Source organism: Hemiscyllium ocellatum, chromosome 26, assembly GCF_020745735.1.
Source record: "Hemiscyllium ocellatum isolate sHemOce1 chromosome 26, sHemOce1.pat.X.cur, whole genome shotgun sequence".
Lineage (NCBI taxonomy): Eukaryota > Metazoa > Chordata > Chondrichthyes > Orectolobiformes > Hemiscylliidae > Hemiscyllium > Hemiscyllium ocellatum.
In genome coordinates, this window is record NC_083426.1 from 18,121,450 (window position 1) to 18,132,924 (window position 11,475).

Sequence of the window (11,475 nt, forward strand, 5' to 3'; positions counted from 1 at the left end):
CAAACATCAGGTCCTTCCAACACCAATGGTCAGTAGCAGTGATGTGTGAACTACCTACAAGATGTTCTGCAGAAATTCACCAAAGATCCTTCAACAGCACCTTCAAAAGCCATAGCCACTTCCATCAAGAAGGTCAAAGGCAGTAGATATATGGGAACACCGCCCCATGCAGGTTCCCCTCCAAGCCACTCACCAACCTAATTTGGAAATATATCACTGTTCCTTCAATGTTGCCAGGTCAACATCCCTCCCCCAAGGGATTTGTGGGTCTATCTACAGCACAGGGGGCACCTTACCACCACCTTCTCAAGGACAACCAAGTATGGATCAATAAATCCTGGCCACATCGCCTGAGTGAATAACAAAAAAGAATTGTTTTTTTGTTTGGGCGGCACACTGCCTCAGTGCCAGAGACCCAGGTTCAATTCCCACCTTAGGCAACTGTCTGTGTGGGTTTATTCCAGGTGCTCTGGTTTCCTCCCACAGTCCAAAGATGTGCAGGTTAGGTAAATTGGCCATGCTAAATTGCCCATAGAGTTAGGTGAAGGGGTAAATATAAGGGAATGGGTCTGGGTAGGTTTCTCTTTGGAGGGTCGGTGTGGACTTATTGGGCCGAAGGACCTGTTTCCACACGGTAAGTAATCTAATTCAAAAGAGTCACCATTTCTATGCACATAATAGTGATTATTTTAAATACACCCAAGATCCTCAAATAGACAGCAACCAGATAATGTATTTTAGCTAGTGGGTAAATGAGTCAGGGAGGTTTGCCTGGGTGCCAGGTAAACACTCTTGTTTCTAAAATAATGTAATGGGCTCTGTTGCAACTATCTGAGGAAGCAGTGAGGCTGCCATTTGCCAACCCCCCAGGATTGCCCTGATGTCTTCAAGAATTAAAGATGAATCTCCAGTGCAACAAAGCCAGGGAGAAAAATCATTGGCACAAGAAATTGTGTTATTAGAAATGCTTATGATAAAAAGGCTCTTCAACCAAGAATTATTCACTTGGTCATGTGGTTTGTTCCTCTTTGACTGGCATTATGAAATAGTGAGTGATGTGTTCATACATATTGACTGAGCAGTGGCAGGAGTGTAGCCTGGTGCATGTATTGCCTTTAATATTCTGTGAATCTACACCCCCAATCCTCTGCTTTTCTACTGCATAAAGCCTGCTTTCATTCACTGTATAATTGCAGCTTTCTAGATTGGAATCTATCACATTGCACTTACCGAGGTTGAATTGTGATCTTTCAGCCCTCAACATTATTTAGTATCTTTCTTTAATCTTGTAAAGAATTAGCTCCATCTTTCAATTTTCATTGGGATAATTGAATGGCAGCATTGATTTATAATCTTAGAACTTGGTTCCTTTAGAACATCTTCCACTCCTGCAGTCACCTTCAACAAAAAGTATCCCCAACTGATGAAAGCCAGGGTGGCAAAAACTGCTGACACAGTTGGATGGCATGGTGACTCAGTGGTTAGCACTGCAGCCTCACAGCACCAGGATTCCAGGTTTGATTCCAGCCTCGGGCAACTCTCTGTGTGGAGTTTGTGCATTCTGCATGGGTTTCCTCTGGGTGCTCTGGTTCCCTCCCACAATCCAAAGATGTGCAGGTCAGGTGAATTGGCCATGCTAAATTGTCCATAGTGTTAGGTGCATTAGTCAGAGAGAAATGGGTCTGGGTGGGTTACTCTTTGGAGGGTCGGTGTGGACTGGTTGGGCTGAAGGGCCTGTTTCCACACTGTAGGGAGCCTAAAGAAAGGTGGAAGTTGAGAACCAGCACTTCAGTAGAAACTTGAACATTGCCTGCAGTACTCTAAGATGACAGAACGTTGATAAGGGGAACTACAAGACATAGGACACCAGATCTGGCTGTGATTTTAAGGGACAGCTACGACAGTGATTTCCACTGCCTTTTTTGTGGGATCATTGCATATTTATACCACCACCCTCATTTATATTATTGGTACACTTAGCAATTCAGAAGTGATCTCAAAACTGAACTTTGAGATTGCACAACCCACTTTCAAATGCATTGAAAAGTGTTCTCTCTGCTACTTAATTTTTAAAATAATAGTTCAATTATGATTCTTATTTCATATTTCTGAACCTTTTCTAAACATCCTGAATGTATTACCTTAAATGTAAAAAAAGACACTTTCCCAAAATTGACACACACTGCGTTCACTGTGTTTTCTCATCTCTCTTAAATTCTCAAAGAAGGCTATGAGATTTGTCAAACACATTTGACATCCAAATGCAAGATATTACTGGAGAGCTTAACAATTTTCCATCCTCTGCCAATCTGGTTCTAAAGTCTACCCGACAGCAGTAGCAAATCTCCATGTGAGGATATTAGTTCCAGTCCTGCTAAGATACAACTCGGCCATCTTGTACAAGTTCCATTTGACCCAGAACCAGTCTCAAGGCCTCAAAAATCTGATGCTCTCCCTCCTAAAACTGTTCTCCAGCCATATTCTTAGGAATTTTCTATTCCTAAGCTCACTGGCATGTGTGACTTGAAGTAATCCTGAGATTACTGCTTTTGAAATCCTGCCTTTTAATCTCCTGATTAGTCCCTGAGATTTGGTAGGATGCAGAGGTACCTCTCTGGTAATTAAAACCCAGAAAAGCTCAACTCTCCTTATAATCTGTTAAAAGTGTGAGTGAGTGAAAGACAACTCCATTTCCACTATTTAAAGAAAAATACCAATTTATTTTCCTAACTTGAATAGTGAACACTAAACAAAACTATGAACAAATCAAAGCCCCCTTTTCTGAACTAATTCTATCAGACCCCAACTCTATAAAAATGCTGCTCTAGTAACACAATTATTAAACATTACATTAATTTAGTTTCTCAGAGTCCATACAAATGATCTTCTCCTTTCCCTTCTCTCCAACTCTACTGTCTTCCTCCTTTTTACTGCTTTTACAGGAAAAGGTACCTTTTGATAGATAGTGCCTTGTGACATTTCTTTGAGAGCAAAATGTTAGATGAGCAATTAGCTCTACAGCAGTTGCTCTGACCAATTTTCAAAATGCTCTGGCTTTATACCCTTCAACATTGCTCCCAGTCATTGGTCCATTGCCAATACAATAAGTTCAAACTCAACTGGGTCTTAGTACCCTGGGCCTAATTTAAATTAATTGGTTAAGTTTGAATTGTTGTCAAAATAGCAACCAAAATTCAGTAACCATTTAACAGCCAGTTGTTCCATGTATCTATTTTGGAACAGTCTGTCTCTTAGCTGTCCTGCTCTGGCAGCTGAGGCTGTACTTTAAATTTGCTTTAAAATTCATAAAACACTTAAAGTGAGCATGCACTCTTTCACCTTAGTAACAGATTGTCCCAGGAGAATCATGCACTATCCGTCTGAGTGTCTTAACCTGCTTGGCAGTCACCTTTACACACCTACCTTGCATGTGACTACTTCCCTAAGTAAGCTTGCCACATCAATCTCTGCCTTGTGGATGCACTCACAACTTTACCACATACTACAGACTGTACATTCCACTTGGTTGAGCTGTCCTGTCACATCTAAATTTTACAAACTACTTATTTTAAGTAAAGTAGTTCACCAGTTACCCACCAACTAGCTTCTTCCATTATACCGAAGTAGGAACCAAATAGGAACCAAAGTAGATTAAACAAAGGTAAAAAGGAACACACCCATCCTCTTTAGGAAACTCCCCACTCACCAAATTCACTTCTGCTCACGGTGCTTGAAATCTGCACTCCATTTCAAACTTCACTGAGACCTATCCATTTATATTGTTTGGAGCTAAACCACAGTTACCAGGCTACCCAATTAACAAATTATAGAACATAGAACGTAGAAAAATACAGCACAGTACAGGCCCTTCGGCCCTCGATGTTGCGCCGACCGAAGCCTACCTAACCTACACTAGCCCAATAACCTCCATATGCTTATCCAATGCCCGCTTAAATGACCATAAAGAGGGAGAGTCCACCACTGCTACTGGCAGGGCATTCCATGAACTCACAACCCGCTGAGTAAAGAATCTACCCCTAACATCTGTCCTATACCAACCTCCCCTTAATTTAAAGCTGTGTCCCCTAGTAACAGCTGACTCCATTAGCGGAAAAAGGTTCTCACTGTCAACCCTATCTAAACCCCTAATCATCTTGTACACCTCTATCAAATCTCCCCTAAACCTTCTTTTCTCCAATGAGAACAGCCCCAAGTGCCTCAGCCTTTCCTCATATGATCTTCCTACCATGCCAGGCAACATCCTGGTAAACCTCCTCTGCACCCGTTCCAATGCCTCCACATCCTTCCTATAGTATGGCGACCAAAACTGCACACAATACTCCAGATGAGGCCACACCAGAGTCTTATACAACTGCAACATGACCTCAGGACTCCGGAACTCAATTCCTTTACCAATAAAGCCCAGTACGCCATATGCCTTCTTCACAGCACTATTTACCTGGGTGGCAACTTTCAGAGATCTGTGTACATGGACACCAAGATCCCTCTGCTCATCCACACTACCAAGTAGCCTACCATTAGCCCAGTAATCCATCTTCTTGTTACTCCTACCAAAGTGAATGACTTCACACTTAGCTACATTGAACTCCATAATTAGCTGATCTCCAAGCAGAGCTTGTTTGCCCTTGTATAGGACTGGAAGAATGTAACTTTACTTCCTTAAGAATAAAGTAAATGGTTGGAAAATTCTTCGAAAAGACTCAGAAATTTTCCCGATAACAGATATGATGCTAATGGTAAGGTTCTGGGGTTAGCTGAACAAAGACACCTTAGAGTCCAGCTTCATAGTTCCTTGAAAGTGGAGTCTCAGGAAGGCAGGATAGTGAAGAAGGCATTTAGTATGCTCTCCTTTATTAGTCAGTGCATTGAGTATAGGAATTGTGAGGTTGTGTTGCAGCTGTACAGGACTTTGGTTAGGCTATTTTTGGAATATTGTGTGCAATTCTGGTCTCCCTCCTATAAGAAAGATGTTGTGAAACTTGAAAAGGTTCAGAAAAGATTTTTGGAGGGTTTGAACTACAGAGAGAGGCTGAATAGGCTGGGGCTGTTTTCCCTGGAGTGTCAGAGGCTGAAAACTGACCTTATAGAGCTTTCTAAAATCATGAGGGACATGGATAGGGTAAATAGACAAGGTCTTTTCCCTGATATGGGGTAGTCCAGAACTAGAGGGCATAGGTTTAATGTGAGAGGGGTAAGATTTAAAAGGGACCTAAAAGGCAACTTTTTCATACAAAGCGTGGTGTGTGTATGGAATGAGCTGCCAGAAGAAGTGTTGGAGGCTAATACAATTACAACATTTAAAAGGCATCTGGATGGATCTATGAATAGGAAGGGTTTAGAGGGATATGGGCCAGGTGCTGACAAATGGGACTAGATTAGGTTAGGATATCTGGTCTGTTTCTGTGCTGTACATCTCTATGACTCTATCCAATCCATCAGCATTCAGATTAGCTCCACCTCACTTCATAAAAATGGATTCCGCATTGGCCAGGTCCTTAATGCTTTTTTGTGCATTTGTATATGACAAATTAAAGAAGTCGATTAAAGCTAGTTATTTGCAGGTAATTTGACAGGTGGATAATCAGCCTTTTATAGAGAAAGGCTGACTTTTATTCCACCTAAATAAACAATCTGCTCCACCCATTCCTGAATCATACCCAGCAATTTTTAAAAATATAAATGTGTAACTTTTTATAGCTCTTGAACATATAATAATACCCGATTGTTCTCATCGACAGATCTGTGACTTCTTGAAAAGTGCTGAAAAACCAATTTATACATCACAAATGGTCCCATTCGCTTCTAAGGGAAAGGTGTGGCTTGGATATGACGATATGAACAACTTTGAGACCAAAGTATGGTTTGTGTATTATGAGTTACCTGAATTAAACTTGTATTCTATTTGGGTCTAATGTTGAAAAATATTCAGCCATGTCTGTGCACAATGTAACACAAACCTACATGTTAAAACAGGAGATTAATTCGGCACTTTTGTCTTCCTGATCCACGCAGATATTTCCAAAAAAACCCTGGACTCAATAAATTACTCAATATTTTTACTTTCATCATCTAGAGAAACGCTACAGTTTCCTGTTTTTATAAATAATCTATTATTCCTCTCTTGCTGTTTGTACACTGAATCAGTTTCTTCTGCTACTGATGTTACCAATATGCTGTTTGGAAACTTGCAAATTTTTACTATCTCAGTGTCAGGAAGAGGAAAGGGCTCCTCCATTTTTGGATTGACGTTTTCTTCAATAGAGTCACAAAGATCATCTTCTGCCAGTGAAATAGTGACCTTTCCAAAGCTATCAACCTCACAAAGCTCAAAAAGGCTAAACTAACAGCGGGTACAGAATTCAGGAAAAGGGAATGTGAGGTTCTTGAGCTTGATTGACACAGGGAATGAAGAGCTTTGACATATTTAAAAGTGGGCAAATCCCCTGGTTGAGTTGTATCCCAAACTGCTGTGGGACACAAGGAGGGAAATTACAAGAGTTCTGACTCAAATTTGTAATTCCTCTCCGGCTGCAGGAGAGGTGCCAGCGAACTGGAGGGCAGCAAATGGGAATTTTTCAATTAGGGTGTTCGGATAAACCAGAGAATTACAGACCAGTGAACCTCACATCAGTGGTAGGGGAAAGTATTGGGAAAAATGCTGAGGGAGGCAATTAATCTCCACTTTGAGGTTTGCTCAGGGATAGTCAGCATGCCAAACAAATTTCATTGAATTTTTCAAGAAACTGAGCAAGGGTGTAGATGACGGTAGTGCAGTTAATATTGCTTATTTCAATAAAGTCTTTGATAAGGTTCCACCTGGAAGACTGACAAAGAAGTATATGGGATGCAGGGTAACATGGAACTAAAATTGGCTTAGTGGTAGGAAACAAAGGGTGGCGTTAGAAAGCTGTTCACATGACTGGGATCAATGCCGGGTCCCTTATTGTTCATGTTGTATATAAACAATAGAGAGAAAAAGCTGAAGGGCATGATAAGTAACTTTGAGAATGACCTGGGGTTTGGCTGGATGGTTAACAATGAGGAAGGAGTTCTCAGGCTATATGAGCATAGATTGGTCAAATGGGCAGACCAGTGACAGATAGAATTTAACATGTTTGTGTGTGAGGAGATGCACTTTGGAAGACGTAACAAGATTAGCCAGTACTCAATTAATGGCAGGACATCAGGTAGGTCAAAGGAACAGAGGAATCTTGGGGTGCTTGTTCACACATCCATGAAGGCAGAAGGTAGTTAAGAAAGCATACAGAAGACTTGCCTCTATCAGTTGTAGCATAGATTATAAGGGCACAGAGCGAAAGTTGGAGCTGTACCAAACTTTGGTTACGCCACATCTGGAGCACTATGTACAGACTGGCCATTGCACTACAGGAAAGATGTGATTGCCCAGGAAGGGGTGCAAACGAGATTCACCAGGATGTTGCCTGGGATGGAGTGTTTAGCAAAGAGGAGAGGCTGGACAGTGTCAGTTTGTTTTCTTTTGACCAGAGAAAGCTGAGACCCCCTGATAGAGATACATAAAATTATGATCAGGATGGATAAAAGCAGGTGATTCCCTTAATTGAAGGATCATTAATGAAGGCGTACAATTTTAATGTAAAGGACAGGAGGTTTAAAGGGGATTTGAGGAAAGGAATTCCCACCCAGAAGTGGTAGTAATCTGGAACACAGTGCCCAGGAAGGTAGCTGAGACAGGAATACTCACAACCTTTAAAAATACTTGGATGAGCAGCTGAAATGTCATAGCATTCCAGGCTATGGGCCAAGTGCTGGAAAGTCGGACCAGTAGAGACTTAAAGTAGTTTTGTTGGTGCAAATTCAATGGGTTAAAGGGCCTCTTCTGTATGATTTTATAATTCTGTGGTGAGCAACACAAGAAATCAAAATTACACACACAAGTGCTCAAATCTAAAAAAAAGTGCACTCATAACCAGCAAGAGAGCCAGAATTTCACAATGAAGTGTACCCATGTTCCACAGTTCACTCTTGTGCAATGTTTCCAAAATGTATGGAAGCTGTTTATTTCCTTTCATGGGATATGTGTGTCACTGGCTGAATGAGTATTTATTGACCTTCTCTAATTGCACTTGAGAAGGTGGTTGTGATGGGGGTGGGCCAACATTTCAAATTGCTGCAGTCCATATCCTGTAGGTACAACCCCAGTGCTGTTAAGAAAACAGTTTGTACTGGATTTCATTATTATTCTTGCTTGCCAATGATATCTCTTTAGGGTCCATGTATGATTTCATGTATTAATAGAGTTTGTACCATTTATCAAATCAAATTACAAATAGAAGTCCTACTGCAATGTCTTTGCAATTGCTAATAATTTCAAACTTGCCAATCAGTGGGTGGCACAGTGGCTCAGTGATTAGCATTGCTGCCTCATAGCACCAAGGACCAGGGTTCGATACCAGCCTCAGTGACTGTGTGAAGTTTGCACATTCTCCCCGTGTCTGCGTGGGTTTCCTCTGGGTGCTTCAGTTTTCTCCCATAGTCCAAAGATATGCAGGTTAGGTGGATTGGCCATGCTAAGTTGCCCATAGTGTTCAGGGATGTGTAAGGTAGGTTCCATTAGTCAGGGGTAAATATAGGGTAGGGGGAATTGGTCTTTGAAGGGTCAGTGTGGACTTGTTGGGCCGACGGGCCTGTTTCCATACTATGGGGATTCTATGAATAACAATTCATAAGCAAAAATATTTCTGTTTGAGATGTTAGCAAGGTTGGTGGTCCACAATAGATTCATGATGCTTTACCCATCCTCTAAGCAGATATTAGTAATTTAGATGCAACACTGGCATCTTCCTGACAAGATGAAAAATTGCCCAGTTATGTCCTGTGCACAAAAAGCAGGATAAATCCAACCCAGCCAATTACTGCTCCATTGGATTTCTCTCAGTCATCAGGAAAGTGTTGGAAGGTGTCACTGCCATGCTTTCAAGCTGCTCTTGCTTAGCAATGACCTGCTCATGACGCTCAGTTCACATTCTACCAGGACCATTTAGCTCCTGACATCATTACAGCCTTAATTCAAATATGGACAGAATGAAAGAGATCCTGCTTTCACTTAGATTAAAAATACCAGCAGAAAGTGAAACATGGATTGAATTCCAGAGCTGAGGTGAAGTTCAAATTTCCACAGTAACTATTATTTCACATTTGTTGCAAGTTCACTTTTTACTGCTTTTTCTATTCTACATGAACATGAGATCCCCTTCATTTTGCTCCCTACCAGGAATTAAATGCCTTTCTCAGTGTTTAGGAAAACACTGTCATTAACCGGTGCAGTAACTCAAGTCTTGATTTGGTTTCTTCCGCTCCATATTTTTAAAAATTGGATCTGAGGGTGAAAAATTAGGCCTCCCCAGAATTTGACAGAGTCTCAAAACAACTGTCATATTTCGGTAGTTATAAATTATATGTGAGCTCTTTCAAACACCATCTGCAGCAATGTGTGCACAGATCCAGCATTGGATGGTTTAGTCAGCTCAGGATCCACAACACCAGAATTGAAGAAAGCCATCCGCATTCTCAATAGCTGGCCTAAGGTGAAGAAAAGGAGGTACGTGTAAAAAACAAAAACATGGCATTCATGTCCTTTAATAGATAGTTAGATATAGACAGCTCGAATAATTTCACACCCAACGGGATTTATGTAACATAGAAGATACACTTCCTTTCACAAACACAAGAAGGGACTTACAAGTATTTTGAGAACAAACAGTGGCATTTTTCAGACACCACAGAGACACCACACCATTGTTCCAATGCTGCACAAGACCCCAAATCCCACTGGGCCAAACCCACACCTTACATTGAGACAGACAATTGTGATTTATGTGAAACCAAGGTCTAAAAGATGGGCCACAGTTGGGTTATCACCACGGGTGAGTGGGTGACCTCCTCCTGATGTTGCATGTATTGCCAAAAGCATGGGTGTGGTGGCTAAATTACTGGAAGAATAATCGAGAACCTCAGATTAATGATCCAAAAACATAATATCCAAATCTTATCATGAAAAATTCAGCTAACATTCAAAAAAAATCAGTTGGAATAAAAGGCTGTATCAATAATAAGTGTAAGATTGTCATTAAAACCTAATAGGTTCATTAACATTCAACAGTGAAACAACTCTGCCACCCCTATCCACCCAGACCTATACACAACTCTAAACCAGTAGCAGTTTCATCAACTCTCAAGCACTGTTATGGAATGGTCTAGTAAGCCTCTTAATTTGTCAAGAAGGTGGTTCACTACCACCTTCCCAAAGACATTTGGGGGTGAGCAGTTAATGTTGGTCTTGGCAGTGACACCCATGCATGTCACTTAATGAATAATTTTTAAATATCAAAAACCAGTATAGATTTGGACCACTCTATCTCAGGATGACCTGATTAAAAATGTAAAACGAACTAGATGCAGAAGACAATATAAGAGTTTTGATTAAAAGAAATAATGACATCTACATTGTTAATTTATCATTTTAGGTCAAATGGATGAAAGATAACAAATTTGGAGGAGCATTTTTGTGGACGATAGATCTTGATGATTTTCAAAATCATTGCAAACAGGGAGTACTTCCACTAACAACCAGATTGAATAAGCTTCTTGAAATAAATTCAGGTAATATTCTTAACATAATCACAGATTAAAAGAGATCAATGATATTGTCAATGAACTAGTAATCCAGAGATCTAAGATAATGGTCTATGGATATGGGTTGGTATTCTACCATAGCAGATGGTGAAATTTGCATTCAATGAATACATCTGGAATTATACGTTAGTCTAATGAAACCATTTACATATATTGCCCCTTGGTGTAAATGGTTTACTAATGCACTGTATTGACAGGAAAATCTGCTCTCCCTCCCCAGTCTGCTGTACATGTGACTTCAGACACACACAGTATGGTTGACTCTGAAATGCCCTCTGAATTAGTCAAGCAAGCTACTGAATTGTACCTCCCCACAGAAAAGCTGATAAAAGGAGTTGAACTGGAGAAACCACCTGACATCCACCATTGTATGGAAAAAACCAATGGCACATGGAGCCTTGTCAACCCTGCAAAGTCCTCCTTTGGGACTTATGGCAAACTTGAAGTACTATCTCAAAGATGAGTCAAGTAACAGTCGAAAAGTTATCTCACAGAATCATACCATTCAGCCAGTGTCTCAGATCACAGTCAATCCACCAACAAGACAACCTCCAGAGTTAGCAACATAGTGGAATGCAGTAAGAAGGGAATTTCCCTGGGCATCCTTAACATTGGCTGTTGAATGCCACTTGAAGGATGTATTGAGGGTAACAAAGGCACAGCATGTACTGTGGATTCGTATGTCAATGTTCTAAGTAGCTTACTAATTGAGCTGGCTGAGTACAAAAGGAAGTGTTACTAGTCTGGGCCTATGGCAGGTGGTGAAGGAAACAACAAGAA

The 11,475-nt window shown here is 40.8% G+C and overlaps 1 protein-coding gene across 1 annotated transcript in view; it reads left to right on the forward strand.

The window, feature by feature from the left end:
• LOC132828104 (acidic mammalian chitinase-like) overlaps positions 1–11,158 on the forward strand; it is a 130,736-nt gene extending 119,578 nt beyond the window's left edge. The window contains exons 10-12 of the mRNA XM_060845013.1: positions 5,760–5,876; positions 10,527–10,662; positions 10,893–11,158. Of these exons, the coding sequence (XP_060700996.1) occupies positions 5,760–5,876; positions 10,527–10,662; positions 10,893–11,158 (519 nt within the window). The remainder of the gene's footprint in view (positions 1–5,759; positions 5,877–10,526; positions 10,663–10,892) is intronic.
• Positions 11,159–11,475: the final 317 nt, after the last annotated feature.